Below are 26,140 nucleotides of genomic sequence, written 5' to 3'. Positions count from 1 at the left end.
ATATGGGTTGGTTGAATGCAGAACCTGTGGACACAGAGGGCTGATTGTATAATTCGCCCATTTTTTTCTATCAACAGCCATGTTTGTCCAACCTTTTCTGGGCGTGAGGTTGAGAGATTCCTTTCTCAGTTGGTCACAATTAGTCCTGTTCCCTCTGGGTGCCTCAGGGATGGAGCCCAGGGAAGCTCAGGTCATGTGGTAAATTCTCTTTCAGCCTCTGGACGAGACCAGCCAGATGAGTGACCTCCCTGTGAAAGTCATCCATGTGGAGAGTGGGAAGATCCTCACAGGCACAGATGCCCCAAAAGCTGGGCAGTTGGAGGCCTGGCTTGAGATGAACCCAGGGTAAGTTGGACCTCGCATTCCTGATGCAGCCAGGTTACGAAGGCAACAGAGAGCTCCCTTTAGATGTTGATAGCTAGGGTTATTTTGCTTGCATTTGGATATCATTGTCAGGGAATGTAAATTCTGCAAGTTCTGAGGAGGTTTTATGTTAAAATTCTATTTTTTCTAGGTATGAGGTAGCTCCAAGATCCGATAGTGAGGAAAGTGGCTCGGAAGAAGAGGAGGAGGTAAGAGTCCATTTCCTGGCTTTCAAGACCCTCAGCTGTCAGTAGTGGGTTCTTCCACCTTGTGTGTGTGTATGTCACCCTGTGCGCCGTGACCTTCATTGGTGGGAAACCTTATGGAGCAGCTGAGGCCCTGGCTGAGCTGAAACTTGATGCTCTAGATCTGCGCTGGACCCATGTGATACCTTCATACCACATTGATTATTTCCACTTGAAGTTAAATTAATCATTATATAAAATTTAAATCCACTTTATTGCACTAGCCACAGTTCAAGTGCTCAGTCAACATCCCTGAATGGTCTTCTTTGCTTGTTCATTTCTAATCAGTTGTGAGTGTGTTTTAACAATGAATTTTATGCACTCCTTATGTATATTTAGTCTCGGCTGACACCAGCTCCATGTTCATCATGTTTCTTTTGGCTCATCCTGCTGTCACCCTTCCTTGTTCAGTTTTTGTTTTCCTCCTCAGGTTATCTGGAATTTACCAGCTGTAGGGTACGCAGTGGAACTCTGATTTCTTCCCCCACTCCGAGTATTAAGTCAGTTAGTGTGCCATTTATTATATCCCTTCCCCATTGCCTTATGCTACTTAAAAATTGATATATTCTGTTTTTATATCCACTGCAATCTTCTGAGAGTCGCCTGTCATGTTCAGGTTTTTTAAAAATATATATATTCTAATAAGTCTCGGGTCAATAACATTTTGTTATGAATTTTTAAATATGACTTACATACTGCAAAATGTACCCATTAGAAATGTTTCTTCATACATTTACAGTTGTGCAGTCATCACCACACATCAGTGTTAATGCATTGCCATCACCTGCCAAAAACTAGCCTTTTGGCAATTAGCTCCTGTTCTCTCCTCCAGCCTCAGGACTCCGCTGATCTGGTTTCTGTCTCTGTTGATTTGTCTTTTGTAGACATTTCCTATAAATAATCTTTATTTTTAAAATATATTTTTTAGTTGTGGACCTTTATTTTATTTATGTATTTTTATTTGGTGCTTGGGATCAAACCCAGCACCTGGTACATGCTAGGCAAGTGCTCTACAACTAAGCCACCACCCTAGCTCTGGACATTTTTTTACGTAGCATAATTTGAGGTTTATCCTTGTCGTTGTGAGTGTCAAGAACTTATTTTCCTTTATATTGTGAGTCATATGTTCCATCAAGTGGATATCGCAATTTGTTTATCCGCACACCCATTGATGGGCAGTTGTGTTTCCATTCTTTTTGCTATTATGAATAATGTTGCTGTGAACATTTGCAAACATGTCTCTGTGTGGACATATGTTTTCATTTCTCTTGGGTAGATACCTGGGAGTGGAATTGCTGGGTCATATGGTAAGTTTATGTTTACCTTTTTAAGAAACTGCCAAACTGTTTTTCAAAGTGGCTATACCATTTCACAGGTTCCTGTTCTTCCATGTCCTCACCAACACTTGGTATTGTGTGTCCTTTTGGTTATAGTCATTTTAGTGAGTTTGTGGTGGTTTTTCATTGTGATTTTAATTTGCATTTTTTTAGTAACTAATGGTGTTCAGTATTTTTTCATATGCCCACATGTACCATTCATATAACTCCTTTGGTAGAAGTGTGTTCAGATCATTTGCCCATTTTTAATTGGGTTGTTATCTTACTGAGTTGTAAATCCTTTACATAGTGTAGATCTTCATCTTTGATCTCATATATAACTTGCAAATTTTTCTTCCAGTGTGCTTGGTTTCTAATTTTTTTTTTTAGTACTGGGATTGAACCCAGAAGCACTTGACCACTGAGACACATCCCCAGCCCTGTTTTGTATTTTATTTAGAGACAGGGTCTCACTGAGTTGCTTAGCACCTCACTTTTGCTGAGGCTGGCTTTGAACTCACAATCCTTCTGCCTCGGCTTCCAGAGTGCTGGGATTACAAGCGTGCGCCACCGCACTCAGCTGGTTTCTAATATTTTTAAAATTTTTATTTTTTTCATGATAAACAGGATTGAACTCAAGGCCATTGTACCACTGAGCTACATCCCTAACCCTAATATTTTGATACAGGGTCTCAATAAGTTGCGCAGGCTGACCTCAAACATGCAGTCCTCCTGCCTCAGCCTCCTTATTCACTGGGGTTACAGACTTGTGCCAGTGTGTCTTGGTTTTAACAAATTATTATCACCACCCCAATGCCACACCCTGGTGTGAGGGATGGAACCCAGGGCCTCATGCATGCTGGGCAAGTGCTGTACCACTGACCTGCACTCCCAGCCCTACTTAACAGTTTTCTTAGTGGTGTTGAGTCTTCCAGTATGTGAATGTTGAATGGCTTTCTTTTTTTTTTGGTACCAGGGACTGAACCCAGGAACACTTAACCACTGAGCCACGTCCCTAGCTATATTTTCTGTATTTTACTTAGAGACTGGGCCTTGCTAAGTTGCTGAGGTTGGCTGTGAACGCCCCATCTTCCTACCTCAGCCTCCTGAGCTGCTGGGATTATAGGTGTGCATCACCGTACCTGGCTGTTTAGATTATCTTTTAATTTCTGTGTGCAAAGTATATAATTTTGCTACTTTTTAAAAATATATTTTTATATATTTTATTCTTTTTGATGCTATTGTGAATAGAACTATTTTCTTAATTTTTTTTGATTAGTTTTAAACTTTTTCTGTTTTCTGATGTGGTGTGGATTCTTTAGTTTTTTCACATACAGGACTATGTTATTGTTGAATAAAGTTTTCTTTCTTTCTTTTGTCTTATTGCTCTTGGTAAGTCCTCCAGTAGAATAAAAACTAGGAGAGCACAAATATTTTCTGCCTTTTCCATTTTAAGGGTCATATGTTCGGTCTGCCACTGTTGATATTAGTGATAAGTTTTTGATAGATGTTCTTCATTAGGCAAGTTCTCTTCTGTTTGTAGTTTATTGAGAATCTTTTGTCCAGGAATGGGTGCCAGATTTTGTCTCTTTCTCTCTCTCTTTTTTTTTTTTTTTATGTGCTAGGGATCAAATCCAGGGCCTCACACATGCCAGGCAAGCACTCTACTACTGAGACTTCCCCAGTTCCCTTGTTCTAAATATTTATTAAATATTTTTTTTCTTTTGGTCTTTTATCTGTTAGAATGCTTTATTCGTTTAATTAATTTCTGGGCATTCAATTTCTATTCCAATTTGTCGTAGTATGTAATCACACATATTATAATCATATATGTTACTGTGTTGACAATATTTTTTTGAGGTCTTTGAATGTGTATTTAGGAAATTTTTTGTATTTTAAAATTTTTTTAGTTGTAGATTGACACAGTACCTTTAATTTATTTTCATGTAGTGCTGAAAATCGAATCCAGTGCCTTCCACATGTGAGGCGAGCACTCTACCACCAAGCTGTAATCCCAGCTCTCGTTTTTGTTTCTGTTTTTGCCTTATGAATGTAGGCCCTCAAACATGCTAGAGGCAAGTGTTTTAGCACTGAGTGATATATATATACTCCCAGCCCTGTGTTGCTGTTGTTTTCTTGTTTTCTTCTATCATTGTGTTTCTGTCTGATTTTAGGTTAATATAGACTCTATAAAATGGTTTGGGAAATATTCCCTCTTCCTCTGTTTTCTGAATTTTTTGTGAAAACAGGTGTTCTTATAATTGATTAGGTTTACTAGTGAATTACTTTAGACCTGATCTTTTCATTGCAGTTTTTTCTTTTTTCTTTTTTGGAACCAGGGATTGAACCCATAGTGTGCTTAACCAGTGAGCCACATCCCAGCCCTTTTGATTTTTTTATCTTGAGATAGGGTTTTGCTAAGTTGCTTAGGGCCTTGATAAGTTGCCGAGGCTGGCCTCAAACTTAAGATCATCTTTCCTCATCTCCTGGGTTGCTAGGATTTTAGATATGTGCCTGGCAGTTTTTAATCATTCTTTCAATTATTTGTTATGGATTCTTTTCAGATTTTCTGTTTCTTGAGTTCATTGTAAACCATTGTAAATTTTGACTTCCTAGGAATTGTCCATTTTTAGTTACCTGATTTGATTTTTTTGGGGGGGAGGGGGGGGGAGGTGTTGGGCATTGGGCCCAGAGCCTCATACAAGCACTCTACCACTGGTGCACATTCCCATCTCTTTAAAGATTTTTCTAACTTGAAACAGGTTCTTTCTTAGTTGCTAAGGAACTTGTGATCCTTCTGCCTCAGCCTCCTGAGTTGCTGAGATTATGGGCATGTGCCACAGTGCCTGGCACCAAGAATTTTTGTTGAAAAAATCTATTTATTAAATTATGTCACTTTTTTTTTTTTTCTTTTTGACTGTGGATTGAACCCAGGGTCTCGTGCATGCTATCACTAAGCTATATACCACAGCCATTTTTGTGGATGATCTCACTTAAGTTGCCCACATTGGCCTTAAACTTGGAATCCTCATGCCTTAGCCTCCAGAGTAGCTGGAATATAGATGTGTGCCACCATGCCCAGCTTTTGTCTCATGTATTTTGATGCTGTGTTGATAGGTGTGTATTTATTCTGTCTTATATTTGTGAAGTCACTCCGGTTTTTTATGATTTTTGTTTGTATGGCACGTTTTTTCCATTTTTAAATTTATTTGTTTATTTGAATTTAAAAGAACATACAGCTGGTTGTTGCATTTATAGTGTCATGTGGCAGTAATTGGCCTGTCCCCCTACAGGGGATTGAACCCAGGGGTGCTTAACCAGTGAGTCACATCCCCAGCCCTTTTTATTTTTATTTTGAGACAGGGTCTTGCTCAGTTGTTGAGGCTGATTTTGAACTCAGGATCCTCCTGCCTCAGCCTCCTGAGCTGCTGGGATTACAGGCATGTGCCACTGTGCCCAGCTCCAATAAATTGCCTTTTGGTTGAGTTAATTTTACACCATTAACATGTGATACAACATATGATGAGGTTAACATTTGTCATTTCTGTGTCCTGTTTTTGTTCTTCCATTTCATTTTACTGTCTTTTATGTATGTGGGTTAAATGATTTTTAGTGTAAGGACTTATTCTGTAAATTTTAATTTTTATAGTGTTTTAAAAATTACTTGGTAGTCACTCTGCAGTTATAATATGCACCTTAATTTATCACATTTTTCTTGAAATTAATACTCAGTTCTTATAAAATATAGAAATTTTGCTCTAATGTAGCTCAACTTCCTCCCTTTCCTTTGCTGTTTTGGTCATGTAGATTATATCTATATTGTACAGTCTTATAGTTAATAGTGATGTAGTCTTGTGAGTTTTTCTTTTCTTTTTTTTTTTTTTTCAGCAAACACACCTTTAAAGTCATGCTGGGTTTTTTTGGTTTTTTTTTAATAAGGGAGAGAGAAAATTTTAATATTTATTTTTTAGTTTTCGGCAGACACAACATCTTTGTTTGTATGTGGTGCTGAGGATCAAACCCGGGCCGCGCGCATGCCAGGCGATCGCGCTACCGCTTGAGCCACATCCCCAGCCCTTGTGAGTTTTTCTTTTTGGTACCAGAGATTGAACTCAGGGCCAATTGACCATTGAGCCACAACCCTCGCCCTGTTTTGTATTTTATTTAAAGACAGGGTCTCACTAAGTTGCTTAGTGCCTCGCTTTTGCTGAGGCTGGCTTTGAACTCATGATCTTCCTGTCTCAGCCTCCCAAGGTGCTGTATTACAGGCATGTGCCACCATGCCTGGCTATAGTCTTGTGAATTTTAAAGGTGTTAGTTGAGAAGAAATAACGGAAAACATTATTACCACTTCTGGTGCTATTTCTCCCAGTGCATTTCAACCACATATACTGACATGTCCTGTATGATTGAAAGACTAATTCTAGTTGTTTAGTTTTTGTTTTTCCCCATAAGGCTATTTGATAGCAATGTTATATCTTATTCTGTTAATCTGGGATGTATTTCTGTTGTCTGCATTCTGGAAGCATAGTTTAGCTGGACATAGAATTCTTGGTGTCAGCTTTTTTTCTTTCAGTTTTTAGAATATATTATTCCAGTACTTGCTACCCATTTGTTTCATATAAAAATTTTGCCACCAAATAATTATATTGCTGCTCTTCTTTATTGTAGGATATTTTGTTTTTCTTTGTTCTCCTTTCTAGACTTAGTCTTTGTCTTTAACTCTTACCAGTAGACTGTAGAACTCTGTTTATTCTTTTTGGTGTTTGGTTAACTTATTTTATGGGTAGTTTTGTTTTTTCATCAAATTTGGGAAGTTTATAATTTGCTTTCTATTGGCTTTCTATATTTATTGTCTTTAGTTCATATCATTTCCTTAAGTTCCTTGAATATATGTACAATAGCTTTAGACATTTATAATAATAGCTGCTTTGAAGACTTTGTATGCTAATTCCAACATCTGTGAACAGAGGTTCAGTTGACTACTATTTACCCCTGTCCTTTTTTTTTTTAAATATTTATTCTTAAGTTTTAGGTGTAAATGTAAAATATTTTACATTTATGTGGTGCTGAGGATTGAACCCAGTGCCTCATGCAAACTAGGCGAGCACTCTACCACTGAGCCACAACCCCAGCCTCTCCCTCTATCTTTTGAAGTTCATTTTAGCCCCAGTGGATTCTGACTTCCAACCCTTGGCAGGGGTGTGGTGGTATTTTTTGTCTTTTAGTTACTGTTTGAACCAATTCTGTGAAATGTTTTCCTCATGATGTGTGCTGCATCCAATGTCTGCTTAGTTTATTTTTATTTTCTCCTCTTTGAAAGTCCTGGCTCTCTAGGAACAGATTGTGTTTCTTGGTGACTTGGTGGTCATGAAGTGGGTAAAAATTGTGTTCAAATGCTCAATGTTCAGAAGCCTGTGTCCTTCCAAAGTATCTGCAGGTAGCAGAACACATTCCACAATGGGGCCATTTTCATATCCGTACTGGCTAGTACTTGTGATAGGGCCCTTTCTTGTCTCCTCTGCAAATGTGTACAGTGTTGCCAGTAATGTGCTCTCTTTTGCCATGCTGAGACCCCCCACCTTCTCCAATAGTGCCACTCCATGTGGGCAGTGCCATTACTGCTACTGTATGACTGAACCAACCTTCTGAGCCATAACTGCCAGACCTCATGTCCTGCCCTGGTCAGCAAAACCTTCATATTGAAGGCAGCGGAAGAAATAGAAGTAGTTCCAAGTAGCAGTATTATAAGCTCCCTCTCTCCTTTTCCCAACTCAGCAGTTTTTCAGAGATTAGCACTTTTTTGACTATCATATTTTTTTCTTTCTTTCTATTTCTTTTTTAAGAGAGAATAGAGAGGGAGAGAGAGAGAGAGAATTTTAATATTTATTTTTTAGTTTTCGGTGGACACAACATCTTTCTTTGTATGTGGTGCTGAGAATCGAACCCGGGCCGCACGCATGCCAGGCGAGAGTGCTACCGCTTGTGCCACATCCCCAGCCCTTGACTATCATATATTTGGTTGACTCTCAGACCTCTAAAATAGTCACTTTTGCCAATTTAGTCCAACTTTACTATTGCCTTTTGGGGAAAAAATTTGCTCACCTCTCTTGGATTTAACCAGAATTCCTTCCTTGTTTTAATTCCAGACATCATGTTATTAGTTTGGATAAGTTGGTGCCAGGTGCAGTTCTTTGCATTGTTCACCATTTATTTTAAATAATTTGGAAAATCATTTTGCATGTTCCACAGGATATCTTGCTGTTCTTTGATTGGAATTATTTAACTGATTAACTACAGATGCTTTTTTAAAAACTCTGTAAACAGAGTTCCATTACAGAAAATAATCCACTGTGGTATTAAATGATTTATACAGGAGTATGAGAATGGTTCAACACTAAGAAATGTGTTTTTGTCTTTTATTAATCTGTCACGTGAAGTCCCAGTATCACTTGTTCAGTAAATGTAGAAAAGCCCTTCACGGAAACCCAGTACTCCCACTTACTGTACAAGTTCATAGAAAACTCCTTAGTAAGCTGTCTGTTATCACTAGAATTGTGTCATATTGTAGACATTTGAACCATGTCAGTGAAGCTGGAAATAAATTATGAGCAGTACAAATTGAAAGTTGGCTATGAAGTACTTAAAATTTAGGGAATCCAAGGGAATCAACTGAAAAACTGCTTGAGTAGGTCAGGAAACAAATAAAGTTTAAGTATTGATTACTTAATGGAGGTAGGAGGGATATGGTGTCTACTCTACCATCGCAAAATTTTTTGTAGTTGAATATGGACAACTAAATAAACTTTTGTTTATTTTTATGTGGAGCAAAGGATTGAACCCAGTGCCTCACACATGCTAGGCAAGTGCTCTGCCACTGAGCTACAGACTCAGCCCCTGGTGTCTACTTTTAATAGCAACAGAACTATAGAATACCGAGGTACCTTTTAAAGAACTGTGTGGAATCAGTTAGAAAAACTAAAATAATTTACGGATTAGTTAAGAGGCATGTCATTCTGGGCCAGGAAGAGGGAGTAATGGTTGTAAGAAATATCATTTGCTTCCAAAATCTCTTTATCTTGGGAGCCCTTCACCCCACTCATGGGATAAACTGGGATAACAACAAGCTTGTCTCTTGGTAGGAGGAGGAGGAAGAGCAGCCACAGCCAGCACAACCTCCCACCCTGCCTGTGGAGGAGAAGAAGAAGATTCCAGACCCAGATAGTGATGATGTCTCTGAGGTGGATGCTCGGCATATCATTGAGTAAGGGATCCTGTCACAACCTCTTTCACTAGCTTTCTGTAAGATGATACTGGCAGAAGAAGTTGGAGCCCCAACTCTTCCTAGATGGGATTTCCACTGCCCCATCACCAGCCACAAGAGACCATAAACAGAACAACTTACTTTACTGCAGATTTTATTTACTTTTATAGGATTTGATGTAGGAAGAACACTCATGGTTCATCATAGGCTATGAGGTACAGTAGGTTGGACAACAGAAAGCATTTCTCTTCTCACCATTTTCCCATCCCCTCCCCACCATTTTCTTGCTGAAGGAAGCTTATTTCCAGCATTGTGTGTATCATCTTCCAGAGAGATTTGCTCCATTAATAAGCAAAATGTGTTTTTTTATTTGTATGCCTGAATCGAGGTCATACTGGGGCAAGCCTTATTTTTCTCATCAAATCATCTCTTCTATATACAGTCCTGTATCCTTGCACAGGGAGTGTCCCCACTGTCTTCCATAGCTGAATATAACAAATAGCTGTACTCTAGTTTTTCCGCTGGTGGTGGGCACTTAAATTATTTCTTAACTTTTGCTCTTGCAAGTGTAGTTATAGTTAATGTGCTAATTTTATCATTAATTGTGATAAGGAGGTTATGGGGATTGTTACAATGAAATAGCACATCAAGAGTCTTATGTACATGATAGTTATGAAGGTTACTGCTAGAACAGAAAAAGGTTGCAGGTTGAGCATCCCTAATCTGAAAATTCAAAATACTCCAAGTTCAGAAAGTTTTATGTATCAGGACATTTTGGATTTCAGATTTTCAAATTTGGGATGTTCAATTAGTTACTCTATGTAAATATTGCAAAATCTGAAAAATTCCAAAATCTCATGTACTTTTGGTCTCGAATATTTGCATAAGTAATTTTTACCGCAAACATTGATGTCAACAGAAGTATATTGGAGGCAACAACCTGCACTAAATAAGAAAACACAGCTCACTGTGAAAGATTCCTAAGAACATAAAAACAGAAAGCCCAGTATAAAGTGAAATGTCAGAGGATAGATCACACTTGTCTGATGTAAATAAATGTAGTTGAATATAGGCCACTTTTTAAAAAGGAAAGAATTCAGATTGGATCCTCAAACTGCCAAACTGTAAATGGTTCAGTGTGCATTTATTTCCCGGGAGGCTCTGGGAGCTTTCAGAGTAATAAATGAACCACACAATCAGTTTCTCATTAGCAGCAATGTTGCTAATGTAACAAGTATACTTAGGCTGCAAAGGTGGGATGGGGCCCCACAGCACCCAGTCTCTGGTCCTTCTGGGAGTGTGTTGGCTGCCCTTCCTGTCCTCAGGCTGTTGGTCGCACTTCTTCATATCTTCTAGTTTAGGCCACAGGTCATTGGACAGAAAGGGCCACTCAACACAGATTGCTTCAGCAGCACATTGCCAGAAATAGGAACGTGTGTCCTCACGGAACTTCCATCTTGCTCTCAGGAATGCCAAGCAAGACGTTGATGATGAGTATGGTGTGTCCCAGGCCCTGGCTCGTGGCCTGCAGTCATACTATGCAGTGGCCCATGCTGTCACTGAGAGAGTGGATAAACAGTCAGCACTTATGGTCAACGGTGTCCTCAAACAGTACCAGGTAAGGCCAAAGGAGGTGGGGAGGCCCCACCAGCATAGCTACCTTGATAGAGGTTTTCAGTATCTGCTGAACTCAGACCTGAGTTCATATTCCACTTCTTGTTTTTGGGCAACTCCCACCACCGTTTTTTGATACAGGGGATTTAAATTTGAACCCAGGGCACTTTACCACTGAGCTACATCCCTAGCCCTTTTTATTTTTTATCTTGAGACAGGGCCTTGATAAGTTGCTGAGGCTAGACTAGAACTTGCGATCCTCCTGCCTCAGCATCTTAAGTCTCTGGGAATACAGGTGTACACTACTGTGCCTGGCCCCTCTTCCCCTCTATATAGCAGACATGATCTATTAACTACCAGAAGGAAATGAAGCTGCGGTAAATAATTTGTTGGCTGCCTGATCCATATAGGTAAAATTAGACTACTTCATCACTCTGGGTTTCTAAATCCCTTGATAGGCCTGCAATGTAGGCCCCACTTTCTCCTCAACATGTGTTATGATGGGGAGGAGAGCACAGAGATTTAGTAATAGTTCAAAATCACATGGCTCAGGAATGGCCACATCTCTTGTAGTACTCACCACGACTCCTTTGTCTTTATCACCGGAGCTCTGGGTAGGGCAAGAGTTGGTAGAGTTGGGAAGTTGCAGCCGTGGATGTACCCCTTCTTTGTTGCAGCAAGGGAGCAGGCCCTTCTGCAGGTCCTTTTTCCATGGCCCCACATCCCTACCTCATCTGTAAGATCCCAGAAGGTAACTGGCCTAACTCCAGCCAAAGAACACATCTCCCTGATTTTTTTTGGTTATAATCTCTATTCTCCAACTTTCCATAAGGGATTTCTCAGATCTTACATGCTCATCTCATATCAGCTTCCAAAATCCCACTGGAATTTTGCCAAGGCCTTTGTAACCAAAAGGATTGCAAATTAGCCAGAACTTACTTCCTTAATCATTTGGAATAACTTAAAAAATTTCCTTCATAATTTTGTATTTAGTGTAAAAGCAGTGTTCACTTTGATGCCTGTATTTTTGAAAGCTCCCAAGTTTCAGAAAGCCCATAGTTCATCCAAGATGCTATTTTGGGATTCACTGGTCATGTGATAGCGTTATCACCATGTGTCCCTGAAGCCCTAATAGTTTCTGGAATTTGAAAAATCACATTGTGTGGGCAGGCTTCCCCAGGTGCACTGTATGAGTCAGTGTCAGGAGGGTCAGATGGATATCATAAAGGTTAGAAATGAAATGTTCTAATGTGCACAAGAATCTTCATTTTTTTAGGGTGCTGGTGATGGAACTAGGGCCTCGTACATGCTAATTTATCACTAAGCTAAAAACCTTACCCTTACGAAGTAGAACTTTTGTATACATACATTACTAAAATGCATAGCTACCCTGAGATTTCACAAAAAAGATTTCTAAGAACGAGACTAAGCGAAAAGGACTGGATTGGTCCAGAGCAAAATCTTTATTCAGGTGGCTATGGATGGGATGTGGTCTGTGTGGGTCTTGTGACTAGCAGTTCCTTGGAATCTGCCTAGGGTTTCAGTTCTAAGATGGCCATTTCTGTTCCTACAGATCAAGGGCTTGGAGTGGCTGGTGTCCCTATACAACAACAACCTGAATGGCATCCTGGCCGATGAGATGGGTTTGGGGAAAACCATCCAGACTATTGCGCTCATTACATACCTCATGGAGCACAAGCGCATCAACGGGCCCTTCCTCATCATAGTGCCTCTCTCGTAAGTGCACCTGCTCCCATTCCTATAGTTGGACTTCTCTCATACACCCCCACCACCACCACCCCGTCGCCCTGAGTCTGCTGGGCTGCCCTAACAGTTTCACAGACTGGCCAGCTTAAACAATAGAAATTTATGAGGGTGTTTATATTGGATTGGGGCTATCCTTTGACCTCATTTTAACATCATTACCACTAAGGACCATGTCTCCAAATATGGTCATACTTTGAGGTATCAGTTATTAGAACTTCAGTATATGAAAAGTGAGGGCCACAAGTCAGTCCTCACCAGTCTGCCTCTGACTTCCAGGGGCTGGAGGAAGGGTCCCTGTCCCTCCATCCCCTGGGGCAGCTTTTGCAAAATGTTTTGACTTTTCCTTTGTGCCCACAACAAGGCAGTTGCATACATGGGGGTTGCCGGAGACAAAAGCCTGCCATTGGAGAGCAGAATGTCTGTGGCTCTGTTGAGCAAATGCTCTTTCTACTCCCTTGTTATCTTGTGCACCCTGCCAGGGACCCCAGAGCTCTCTTACTCACATCCCAGTTTCTTCCACATATCACAGATGCTCAGGCATGGTTGGATCTGGGTACCCAGCAACTATGGGGTGGGGGGGGAGGGGGTCTGACATTTATCATCTCTTACCTCGACTGCTGTCTTCCTTCCAGCAGACTAAGAGCCTGCCAGCCACCCTGGGCATCTATCCCTCTTCCCAATTTGGCACCTGCCACAAAAAGGGTTTTGCCTAGACCTTTTCCAGAAACCACAAGATGTCCCTCCTTGTCCAGCTAGGGTCCAACATCTGGCCCTAAACCAATCCCTGACCTGGTATGGTCTGCTCTACGTAGCCAGGCCTTTGCATGTTACCTGACCAGGTCCCGGAGCACAGCCCCCTAAGCCCAGCCAGATGCTCACAGGGCCACGTTAGCCTGGAGTCAGCATTTTCTAGGCCGTCTTTGTCGTTCACATGCTTGAAACATCTGAATCCTGGGCAGGCATCTGGGAGACTGACTCTTGGTTTGGGTTTGTCTGGTGTGACCTGTTGTGGTGCTCCGCCCTGTTCTGTGTGGTGGCCAAAGACACAAACTGCAAGGCACTATGTCACGGGAGGATAACTTCAGTTTCTTAGTTATGAAGTGCCTGCAGGTTTCCCTGCTATGAAACCTATGAGTTTCTCTTTGTAATTAGTATCTTGTGGGTGGCACTTACCCTGTGCATGAATATCCGACTTCTCCTCCTTTTCTGTAATTGCAGTCACCAGTGGATGAGCCTTGCCTGAAATGTTCATTACACAAGAGTTGCCAAATTCATGGTCATGTGTTTCCATCATTCCTCTCAGCATGTTAGTTGAAATTTTGCCATTAAAAGAGTGTCCCAGGGACTAGGGATATAGCTCATTTGGTAGAGTGCTTGCCTCGCATGCACAAGGCCCTGGGTTCAATCCCTAGCACCACACACACAAAAAAAGAAACTGTCCCACCGGGCGTGGTGACACATGCCTGTAATCCCAGCGGCTTGGGAGGCTGAGACAGAAGAATTGGGAGTTCAAAGCCAGCCTTAGCAACTGTGAGGCACTAAGTAACTCAGTGAGACCCTGTCTCTAAATTAACTACAAAATAGGGCTGGGGATGTGGCTTAGTGGCCGAGTGCCCCCTGAGTTTGATCCCTGATACAAAAAAGGAGAGAGCTGTCCCTCCCCTCATTTATTCGGCTGCTCTGTTTTTTGCAGTAGAATGTGCTCATGGATATTTGATAATATTGATATATTTGTTTATTGCTTAAATTGTCCTGTATTTGGCCTAGGATCTCTTCAGCTGTTTCCTGTTCTTTTTACACAAGTCTGTCACTCTGTTGTAGAGTTAGTTCACAGTAGCTTTAGATTTACAGAGAGGTTGCCAGCTCCAGTGTCCTCTTGCCTGGTTTCTCTTCACTCTGCCCCATTGCCAGGACTGTGGAGCCAGTGCTAGCCCATTATTACTAAATAAACCGTGTACTTCATTTGGGGCTCACTTTTATTTTCCTCACTGTTCATTTATTTTCCAGGATCCCATGTTGTATTTAGCTGTCACCTTAACCTCCAGATCAGTGACAGTTTATTTAAATTGCCATAGTTTTCATGACCTTAGAGTTTCTATAAGTTTGTTTTTTCTTTTGGTACTGGGGGTGGAACCTGGAGCCTTGTTCATGCTGGGCATGCTGCCTCCACTGAGCTACAACTGCAACCCCCCAGCATGACAGTTTGGAAGATTAATCAGGTGTTTTGTAGACCAGTCTTGGGTCTCCCTCTGGCCTTTTTTTTTTTAGTGATTGACCAAGGGCTGACTTTTAGGCAGAAGAGCACAGATGTGAAATGCCCTTCTTTTTTTATTTATTTTTTTAAATATTTATTTCTTAGTTGTAGTTATTTATTTTTATATGGTGCTGAGGATCAAACTCAGAGCCTTGTACATGTGACGTGAGCGCTCTGCTGCTGAGCCACAACCCCAGCCCTGAAATGCTCTTCTTAACTCATCGTGTCAAAGCTACACACTGTCAGCTTGCTGTCACTGCTGATCTTTAACATGAAGGAGGTTAATCACATGGCTTGCTATGAAGTTACTTTACTCTTTTTCCTCCACTTTCTTACTGTATTCTTTCAAAAATGTTCCTAATCTCAGTCCACACACAAGAATGTAGAGTGCAGTTCCAGCTTTCTGAGTAGTGAGGTTGTGGACATAATTGGAATTCTCCCCATTTATTACCTTTCTCAGTCATATTACAGTTAGGACTGATGGATATTTAATTTTTCATTGGACTACACACCATTATTGGACTGGTTTTTTTGGTTTGTTTGTTTGTTTTAAATTCTTTCCAGCTTTGGCCACTGGGAACTCTTGGGGACATAACTGCCCCTTTGACAGGCCCCTCACTGGTGGTTTGGAGATAATCCAGGCTTATCTGTCCATTTCCTGAAATTTGCCCATTCTCTTTACATATAATAACTTTATTTTATTTATTTGTTTATTTATTTATTTACTTTTATCAATGCTGAGGATGGAACCCAGTGCCTCACCTATGGTAGGCAAGTGCTCTACCACTGAGCTACAGTCCCAGTCTTGCCTCTTCTCATGGAGCCCTGCTTTCTCTAATAGGAGGATAGTGTTGGAAACCTTCATGGTAGAGCACTTTTGTAGCATATGCAAAGCCCTGGCTCTAACCCCAGTACCATAAAACAAGCTAACAAAGCCAAAAAAAAAAAAAAAATCCCCACAAGCTGGATTCCACATGTGCCTGTTGCTTTTGATTGTCATTGTTCCAGGCCCTCAGAGTGGAGAGCACTAGGATATCCAAGTCTCTGTACTACCCCTGTGCACACACAGTCTTTAGCAGCTTCTCTTTCATCTTTGGTTATGTTGGGCTGAACGTACTTAGCCTGGTCTACGGGGTGCATGGTAACTCTCCTTCCTTGCTGACACATCCATTCCCAGGAGCTGCACAAAGCAGTTACAGAACAGTTCACCCCTGGAGAAGTCATTTCCTCACTGGAGTGCAGTGTGCTTCATACCTTTCCCCTGTCTTCAAGCTCACAGATTGCAGTTAAAACCCCATTACCAAGGTTGTTGGTGCTAGCTTACCCTACTCACCTCAGTGAAATTGTGCCCCAGCCTGACCTGTGGCCTTTTCTCCCCATGCTTCCCCCAGGCAAGCATCCACTCTGTCCAGCATCATCTCCTCCAGGCCAGAAGAGCTACTGTGCCCCAGGGCGTGTTTGGTGTTGTGGCATGGGGCTGCCCTGTTCCACCCATTGGGACTTCACTACTCTGCCATGAACCTCTGGCCTTGCCTTGGATTGTTGTCACTCTGGCCTGTCTTCTCAGTTCCTTTCATGACATAGTGGCTCTTGCCTCACCTACTGTAGACCTTGGGCTTTGGCTGTTAGTTTCTTTCTCTGTCCCTCAACTGTCTCCTGTTGTTCCTTGTTATAGAAATAGGATCTCTGACTGAACCAGGGAGGTGTTTCTGTTCATAAGGGGAGTTGCACGCCAGGCTGTCTGGGGCAGGTCTGGCAACTCTACAATGCCATCAGGTGTTCAGACTCCTGAAGTTTTCTGCTCACACCCTTAGCCAGTGACACCTGCTTTCAGGTTCTTGCTTCATGGTTGCAAGATGGTTGTACTGCCTCCAACATCTCATCTGAGTTCCAAGGCTGATAGGCAGGGCAAAGGGCAACAGTAGCTTTTGGCAGCCAAACGTTATCAGATATTACCAGTCTACCTGCTTCCTTCCTTTCACCCCAGTGATTTGAGCTTCATCTCATTGGTTGGGACTGTGCCCACTCCAATGACTGGCTGCTAGGGAGCCTGGGAAGTGTGAGTTTGTGGTGGACTCACCTCCACCTCAGTGTGGAGGTACTTGGAGAGAGGTGCTAAGGGAGACTTGACCATGTCTGCTATTCATCTGTGTGTGTTGTGTCTTGTCTTTACAAATCACCTGGTCTAGATGTTCTGAGTGGCTTCCTTCCATTACAAAAAACTCATGTCTCAACCTTTCTCCCAGAATCCTACTTCTGTGATCTTAACTTATCATCACTTTATACTCTCCTGAGTGTGTTCCCTCCAGGGAATGGTTCCTTGCCACTCCCTCCACCACGTTCCACCTGCTCCATGTTCTCTTGTATCTTCCCTCTCCCTCCTGTCATCATCTGACCTAGGTTGTCCAAGAGGAACAGCCTCAGCTTTTTGCTCCTGCCCTGTCCCTGCTGCTCTAGCCTTCCCCTTCCCCTAGCATGACCAGACTTCTGCTTATGGCCTGTATTCCATGTGTAACTGTCAGGAAATGTCAGTAGTGCCATTTTCATTCAGAGATGGTGAAAAGAACCTTCCCAGGTGGGCAGAGCACAATCACTAACATGGTTCTGAGCTTGAGACCCGGCTCTAAGAGGCCATGTGGTTTTCCTGGCACCAGTATGTGGTGTATTCCCAAAGAGCTAGTCTCCGGGTCTCCCATCCAGATTCATTCTGGCTTATCCCATCTGAGCAGCAGCTACCCGTCCTCATCACCAGTTGGCATGCTTCTGATCCTACATGCTTCTGGAGTGCCTTCCTCTTCTCTGCCTAACTGCTCCTTGGGGCCCCAGAGAAAGGGGCCTCCTAGTGCACTCAGCCGCTATGTGACAAATTCAGTTACCCTGTCACCTCGAGAGCCGTGACCATGTCAACCCTGATGTTTCTGACCAACATGAAACTTGACTATCCCTTCCTTATGCCACCAGGACACTGTCAAACTGGGCATACGAATTTGACAAGTGGGCACCCTCTGTGGTAAAGGTGTCCTACAAGGTACGTGACAGCCTGCAAAGGTTTCCTGTGACTCTTTAAGGGATGTGGGCAAGGGGAGGGGAGGGAGAGAGAAGACAGGCACATCCATGCACACTAATGGTACAGGATTTTTATGTGCATTTTTATATTTTGAATATTTAGGGTCATAATATTGCAGAATTGGGGTCACTTATTTTGGGGCATAAATGCATATTTTTAAAAATTAAGTTATGAACTCAAGTTGTGGAATACGGTTTTCACATTGTGTACATTGAAACACATAGTAGACATCGATGCTTTGCTGGAGGATTTTGTGGTTTTCAACCAAGCTTTGATTAAAAATCCATTAGCGTATGAGGACCTAATGAACATACATCATGGACTGTTGGGTGACAGGGTACACAAGGTGCTGTGGGCCCAGGGCCAGGCCTGCTCAGCACTAGCTGCCCTTGCTGCAGATCTTCCAGGTCCAGGTCCTTCATCCTGTGCTGTGAGGCTCTCGGCCCTTGGCAAGTTAGAAGCTTGACAGAGAGCACTTTGTGTTTGAGGGCCTAGAGAGGACAGCAGCTGTTGGGTTTGAGGGACCATGGGTAGCTCTATAGATAACAGTTTAGGGAGCCTTGAATCTCAGTGTGTCTGGAACATGATCCTGGACAAAGCCCTGGTGTCCATCTTAGACCCTTGTCATGTGGGTTAGGGATTTGGAAATGAGGGACGGCACAGGTTTGCGGCTAGAGAAAAGGCTGGAATGATCACACTGTCCGTCAATATGCATAGGAGGGGCTCTAGCTTCTGGGTTGGGAACCTGTGAAGTGGGATTGCTCAGCCAACAGGCATGTAGGTGATGGAGGGCCAGGAAGCAGTAGGCCCCTTTCTCTGGGGCCCCAAGGAGCAGTTGGGCAGAGAAGAGGAAGGTACTCCAGGTAGTAGGCAGCACAGCTCCCCAAGGGGCCCCACACTCTGGTGTCCTCTCCCTGTAGTTGGTGCTCTGTACATCAAGGTCAGCACCAACCAGTCCCTTACCCACCACCTTTGCATGCCACCTCTGACAAGACCAAGCCCTTCTCCCCTGTCAGGAGTGCCATCCAGGCAGCTGCTGGGGTGCCACGCTCACTTGCATTGCCTGTGATGCTGAGGTGTGTTTGTCGTGTCCCCGCAGGGCTCTCCAGCAGCAAGACGGGCTTTTGTCCCCCAGCTCCGCAGCGGGAAGTTCAATGTCTTGCTGACAACCTATGAGTACATCATCAAAGACAAGCACATCCTAGCCAAGGTAATGTTTGCTGCCAAAAACACATCAGGCCAGGGGCTCCTGGGCTGCTGGGAAACTGCTGTTGCCTGATCCATGCTGTCTTGTCTGTGTATGCCCCAAAGCCCCTTGCAAGGGACTTCTCAGTGACTCACATAAATGTACATAAGAAGACAGCTACCCTGGGTGTGGAGGAGGTGACCACAGCTTTACCTTTCTGAACATCTCAAGGCTGGCCCCAGTTCAGATCCAAGGGTTGGGGCTGTCCTCAGAACATGTGGACTAGCTCCTCTTGGGTGTCTTCCTGAAGCTGCTTTTCATACAGTGTCTCCTGACCTGCCTGCATGTCCCACTTGGGCTGAGGATAGACTGGCCTTGTCGTCCCTTTCTCTAGTAGCCTCAATTTCCCCTCCTTTGGGGCCATGCCCCCCACCAAAGACCATGAGACAGCGAGGGTTTGAGGAAGAGGATGACGGCTGAGAACTCAGGCTGAGGTGCTGTTGGCCTATCAGCCTCAGGCCTTTATGTTGGGGACTGCTCAGGCCTGGAAGTTTCTTGGGTGATGTGACTGAAGGCAGCCTGGCCACTGGTGAATTCCTGAGCATGTGCCATGGTCCAAGTTTAGGCAGATGCAGTCCCATGCCTGCTGTAGCTCCTCCTGTCTGGGAAACTTCAACTGAATAGAGTACAGCAGGCCTCATTGCTGACCATAGGGAGCACTGAGTGGAGAGTTTTTAACCCAGGGACATTTGCCATTTACCACACTCCTCACTGTATGCTGGTAATGGTGGTATCGGGGCCTCTGTGTGTATTCTGGGGTTGACAAGTGAGGAAACTGAGGGTAAAATCTTGTCCTCCAGCCTGTACTATAGTGCCTCTTCTGCAGGTGTAATATAAAGGTAGGCCCATCATGAGCCCAGGAACAAGGCCCTGAAAATCCTGTTTATCTGCCATGGCTGGAATTAGTATGACTACTGAGTGCTAGGTATTGTTTGTGGAGGAGGCTGCTGAACCCCCAGATCAGCACTGCCCTTGGGTACCCTGACCTGACATGTGCTGCCTTTCTCAAGCCTCACAGTATCCTTAGGAGACCTGCATGGTTCCCATTAGAGAGAGGTTTAAGCTGGGCTCATTGTGATCCACAGAGACTTGCCTTGAGACACCTCAGAGCTCCTGCCTGTGGTCTCACACTGTATCGAGCCCTGTTCCATCTGAGAATCACCCACAGACTCTCGGAGTGGCTGGATAAGGCAGGGCTCCTTGGCACTGAGTGCCTCACGTTCCGACCACCCTGGGCTCTTGGCTGCCCTTTGAAATATGCTCTGCTCATTGAAATCGAGCTGTCACCAACCTTATTCCACAACCCATGTCCCAGGGGGCCTCACTGATCAGTGAGCATTTTCTATGTGCTAAAACTAGCATATATATATATATTTTTTTGAAAACCATAATACTGTTCTGCTACGTGCTCTTTATCTGGCACAGTGGTCAGAGGCTCATCTCCCTTCCATGTATCCTGGAGCCTGTGTGGCTCTTCCATGTGTGTGTGCGTGTTGGGGGTGGTACAGTGTAATGCCATCTTCTCGGGAGCTCTCCCCCACCGAGCCTTCCTGGTTGGTGGTGACCATTGCCTCTGTTTCCAGCATGAGGTCCTTCAGGGCAATCCTGCTGTTCCCCTGACCACCTGTGCTCTGACCTGTAGATCCGCTGGAAGTACATGATTGTGGATGAAGGCCACCGCATGAAGAACCACCACTGTAAGCTGACACAGGTCCTCAACACACACTACGTGGCCCCTCGGCGTCTGCTGCTGACGGGCACGCCACTGCAGAACAAGCTCCCCGAGCTCTGGGCGCTGCTCAACTTCCTGCTGCCCACCATCTTCAAGAGCTGCAGCACTTTTGAACAGTGGTTCAATGCTCCCTTTGCCATGACCGGGGAAAAGGTGGGTGTGTGCTTGGCCACAACCTGGCAGGGTGGGAAATGGTGGTCATGGTTTTGCACCTTGCGTTAACAGCCACACCTGCTTGGATCATCCTGGCTCAGCTGGCTCCCAGGATCAGTGTGTATTGAGTGCCCCCACAATACACTGCCCCTGGACCCTGAAGCTAGAGGAGCCACAAGGGGACCCTTGTGTAGAGATGGACAGATCAGGAGAGAAGTCCCAGGGGGTTTTGTGGCCCTGGGATGGCCCTAGGCCCTCAGGGTATGAATGGCACATTGAACTACATCCTATTGGGCGCTTCAGGGAGTCCAGGATTCACCCTGAGAGCAGTAGGGACCTATAAGGTCTTGGTTAAGGCACCTGTTGTTGGGCTCTGTTTTATGTTGTTTTCAGAGATTGTTGTGACCAATGTTGAAATGTCTGGATACTGTGGTGGCATGGTCAGTGTAAAGGCACACATTGGCTGTGAGGGTCCTCTCTACATGTCCCTGAGCTAGCTCCGAGCACAGAGTCCACAGCACGTTGTGCTTTGGGGGTTTGACATATTGTGGGATGACCTATGTGACCTCTTGTTGAGGTGACTTAAGCGGCCAGGCCCTGCAGACGTGGGCATAACTTAGGTTAGCAGTAGTGCTACAGCCCATGGAAGTGGCCCTGCCACTCTTCCCGCTGGCCATCTTTCTGTAGATGTGTCCTGTTTACAAATGGGCCTTTACTGGTCTCATCCTCACAGTCCCCACTATCTCTACCACAGACCAAGACAGCAGCCCTTCTGAAGGAGAAACCAAGGCTTTCTCCAGGTCCTCATGATGAAGGAACCACGGTCCTTAGGCCCCTTCCCCAGATGCAGGACCAGATCCTACAGCTTCATTTCTTTTCAAGCAGGGCACTTCTACCAAGGGATGACCAGGAATTGACAGAAGAAAAGTTCAGGCTTTATGTATATTTTCTTCTTATATATATATTTTTTCTTTCTTTTTAAAAGAAAGAAATCAGTGAAGTGTGTTACATGGGCATTTTCTATGTGCTAAACACCAGCATATAGAATTTTTTTTTGAAAACTGTAATACTGTTCTGCTACTTGCTCTTTATCTGACTGTGGTCAGAGGCTCATCTCAGTGGCCACTGTGTGGCCTTCAGTCTGATCGTGCCACCCACAGTATCCAGACATTTCAACACTGGTCAGAGCCATACCACCCTGAACACGCGCAATCTCGTCTGATTGAAAAAGATAACTTTTGGCCAAGGGGCAGGCACCTGGGAAAGCAGTATTTATTTTACTTGGGTCTCCTCAGCCTGAGAGAGGGAGGGCTTAGGGTACCTCATGACAGACCCCTCCCTGGGAATTCTGCAGTTAAAGTCAGTTTTCTGTGTGCTCAGCCTGCTCCAGTACTGTCTTGTTTTTGTTTGTTTGTGCTTTTAGGTTTGTAGACACACAAGTTCATATTGCCCCTAGGGAAGTCATTCAGCAGGCTGCCACATTTTTGTGGGGAGGCATACACAGCATGGTCTCCCAATGCCCTTAGTTCCATCCCCCAAATTCTGTGGACAGCAGATCCGTCAGTCATACCAAGAAGGAGGGTGTACTCCTTGCCCCTGAAAGCTTAGAGCACTGTGGTCACTGCCTCCCCTCCTTTGGAGGTGACATTTGGATTTTGTTCGTGGGGCTCCAGGTGGACCTGAATGAGGAAGAAACCATCCTTATCATTCGTCGTCTCCACAAAGTGCTGCGACCCTTCCTGCTCCGGCGGCTCAAGAAGGAAGTTGAGGCCCAGTTGCCTGAGAAGGTAAGTTCTGCCTAGGAGAAGCCACTTTGCCACAGTGTGCCGTCGGGTTTCCCAAGGTTGGGTATGCTCAGGGTCTTCCCAAGGTCCAGATCTAGGCCCTATTCCATCCAGCCTTTAGATGTCAACTAACCCCTGTTAGTAAGAGCCTCAGTTCCACTTCCTATCAGTGTCAATGCTTGCACTTCTTCCCTCTGTCTATAGCACGAGGCTGTAGGCCTCCAGTGTGGGAAGGCTCTGGATTCTTGGTCTCTGTCTCTCCTGACCAAATTCACTCCCCCACCTCACACACCACAGTCAGCCTTGCCCTTTATTTCCTGGCTGTTTGGAGAGCCCTCCAGGATGCAGCCATGTTGCCGTTTCTTGCCCAGAATCTGCCTGTCTTTATTGTCTCCCTTGTCCCCCAGCCTCAGGAGATCCTCACCATTACCCCTTTGTTACTTAGTCAGAGCTCATGTCCTGAGATTTCGGGTGCTTCCAGCAGGGCTTGGAGACAGAGTTGGGTCAGGCGTTGGGGCTGCTGCTGCTCCCCTGAGCACACTGTTTGCCCTGCAGGTGGAGTATGTCATCAAGTGCGACATGTCTGCTCTGCAGCGCGTGCTCTACCGGCACATGCAAGCTAAGGGGGTGCTACTGACCGACGGCTCCGAGAAGGACAAGAAGGTTGGCTCTGGGGATCCCTATTCTGCACTTGGATGTCCCAGGAGGGTGGAGCAGAGGCAGCCTGGTATTCAGGGCTGGAGTGTGCGCTCACCAGTGTGGTTCTTACCTCCATAGGCTTAATTGTGCCCTGTAAGGCCCACCTGGCTGTGATCCCAAGGGCATTTAAATAGTCATGAGTATAAGTACCAGTGGTCTTTCTTAGGGGGCACTTTGGAGACACTGGCTCCTTCCTTGGCACTGTGGGGCCCATGCTAACCCCAGTAGGGTTTGAATATTCTAGTGAACTGTTCCACCCCGTTGTTACAAAGTTACTTTGGTGAGGGCATATAGTTGTAAGGAGTCGGGATCAGGTGAGCTCTCTCCTTTTATGACCTCTCTAAGGGTACCAGGCCCCTCCTGTCAGATTCCTTGATCCTGTACCCAGGATCCTAACTCCCAATTACTTCCCCTCTGTGTTTATTTAGGCCCTTTCTTCTCTGACCTCGTAGAACAGTGTGCCCTTGATTTCTTCTCAGCCCGGAGCACCCACCCTGCTAGCTTGAGCCTTCCCTCTACTCTGCAGCCTGAGGGACCCCTCCAGTGGCTCCCTGCAATGCCTAGGACACAGCTGGTGTCAAAAAGCATTTGTGTTCATTCAGTTCAATCCTGCTAGCTTCCTACCCTAACCCTGTAGTATGCCAGGTGGTCTCTGCATTCCCCAGTGCTACTTATGACCTCTAGGTCTTCACATGAGCTGTCTCTGCACTCTGGGTTGTGTTCCTGGTTGCTCTGCTACAGCTGCAACCCCAGCTTCCCCAGAGCTCTTCTTCCATTCTGCATGCCAGCTCCACCCTACCGCAGAGGTAAGACCTGGTTTTGACCTTTTTGTGTGCCTCCCTAGGGCAAAGGTGGCACCAAGACCCTGATGAACACCATCATGCAGCTGAGGAAGATCTGCAACCACCCGTACATGTTCCAGCACATTGAGGTGAGGTCCCATGTGCCATACGCCCAGCCTCAGGGACAGCAGTCCCTGCTATACCCAGAGCTTGTTGGCAGCAGTTCTCTCTGATGGCCCCCATGCTCACTATGTATGGACCCAAAGACACCAGTCTGTGCTGAGCTCCTAGGTTGACTTAGCTTGCTTGTCTCAGATATCTGACTTTGCATAAGTTTTTAGTATTTGGAATAGGTAATGTCTGTTGGTTTTCTATTTACAAATTATTTATATACATACGTATGTATTATATATGTATGTATGTATGTATGTTATTTACTTTTTTTTGGTGCTGGGGAGGGAACCCAAGGCCTTGCATATGCTAAGCATGTGCTCTACTACATGTGCTCATGTATGCTAATTTTAAGGAATCCAAATATTTATATGAGAGAAATAAAGTTCCTGAAACCCCTCCCTGAAAGGTTCCCTGAGACTCCTCTGTAGGGATGAGCCCCAGGAGTTGTGCCACATCTGCTCTTTGGCATCCTGCCCTTTTCCATGTGGGAGAAATACAAGCGCAGCCTCCTCATTTAATCAAGGGTGTGGACCAGAACCCTTTGGGAACTTAGTACTCGTCGAGAGTCTGGATTCTTGTTTTTGAAATGTGTACATGTGTCCTTATTTCTTGGCTTAAAGTTCGTGTGGTTGAAGATCCCTCGTGCCCACCACAAGTGCCCCTGGGGTTCTGTTCCGGGGTAGTTTTCATAGATACAGTCCTCTTGCACTCATGAGGGTGACCAAGCGTGTCATATATTACTTCTTCCCTTCTGTTAGAGCTGCATGAGGCTCGGGATTTGGTGTGATAAGCAGTGTTCAGCATCCCTCTCTTGGCCTTGGTGCTGCCATGGGCCATTGCTGAGTGCCTGATATGAGGGCTCCATCCTTTTACAGCAGAGCCTGGACCATGAGGTTGGACCAGATGGCCTGTCCCTGTCCCAGCACTGACCCATCTTTTATTCCATTGCAGGAATCCTTTTCTGAGCACTTGGGCTTCACCGGTGGCATCGTCCAGGGGTGAGAAGCTGCCCAACTGTGTAGGGTGGGCTGGTTGTCCATGTGGAGGGGTTTGCTTTCTCGCTCATTTGTCTTTCTTGCTGTTGTTACCTTTGTCCAGTTTTCAAACCTGAACATTTAGAAAACATAGAGGAACCTAAAGAAAGGAGAGGCATCTTGTATACTGAGAGTTGATGGATGTCTTCTCTAGAGTTTCACTTTTTTTTTTTTTTTTAAGAGAGAGAATTTTTTAATATTTATTTTTTAGTTTTCGGCAGACACAACATCTTTATTTTATTTGTATGTGGTGCTGGGGCTCGAACCCAGCGCCATGCACATGCCAGGCGAGCGCGCTATCGCTTGAGCCACATCCCCAGCCCCCTAGAGTTTCACTTTTACAAAAAGCCTTGCTACAAGTTCCTTTTGTGACCCTGGATACTAAAGCAGTCTCAGGAACAGCATTACTTAATGAAAGGACAAGAAGTTTTGGTGTGTCTTGTTTTCATCGCATTGCATCATGAAGTTTCTCTATGTGGGATCACCCTTTTCCTGCCCCCAAGCTTCAGTTTCCACATCTCTGAATCCAGGGGCTGTTGACTAGAAGAAATGAGAGAAGATTCAGTGGCCCCATTCTAAGTCTGGCAGGGTGTGGGCACTCTCCAATGTGAGCATTTGTTCCTGAAGGTTCTTTTTTTTTTTTTTA

General features: G+C 44.5%; 1 protein-coding gene across 9 annotated transcripts in view; it reads left to right on the top strand.

The window, feature by feature from the left end:
• Smarca4 (SWI/SNF related BAF chromatin remodeling complex subunit ATPase 4) overlaps positions 1-26,140 on the top strand; it is a 90,776-nt gene that overhangs the window by 35,268 nt on the left and 29,368 nt on the right. For 8 of the 9 annotated variants that reach the window (XM_076848554.1, XM_076848594.1, XM_076848587.1 and 5 more), the window contains exons 12-23: positions 215-345; positions 515-572; positions 9,067-9,188; positions 10,656-10,806; positions 12,376-12,539; positions 17,785-17,851; positions 18,990-19,100; positions 20,779-21,021; positions 22,695-22,808; positions 23,361-23,468; positions 24,349-24,435; positions 25,412-25,458. In XM_076848554.1, coding sequence (XP_076704669.1) covers positions 215-345; positions 515-572; positions 9,067-9,188; positions 10,656-10,806; positions 12,376-12,539; positions 17,785-17,851; positions 18,990-19,100; positions 20,779-21,021; positions 22,695-22,808; positions 23,361-23,468; positions 24,349-24,435; positions 25,412-25,458 — 1,403 coding nt within the window. The remainder of the gene's footprint in view (positions 1-214; positions 346-514; positions 573-9,066; positions 9,189-10,655; positions 10,807-12,375; positions 12,540-17,784; positions 17,852-18,989; positions 19,101-20,778; positions 21,022-22,694; positions 22,809-23,360; positions 23,469-24,348; positions 24,436-25,411; positions 25,459-26,140) is intronic. The other variant, XM_076848569.1, reaches the window with a different exon arrangement.

The sequence above is a fragment of the Callospermophilus lateralis genome, chromosome 1, assembly GCF_048772815.1.
Source record: "Callospermophilus lateralis isolate mCalLat2 chromosome 1, mCalLat2.hap1, whole genome shotgun sequence".
NCBI lineage: Eukaryota > Metazoa > Chordata > Mammalia > Rodentia > Sciuridae > Callospermophilus > Callospermophilus lateralis.
Note: the sequence above shows the minus strand (reverse complement) of the source record. Positions and strands in the feature narration are given on the sequence as shown.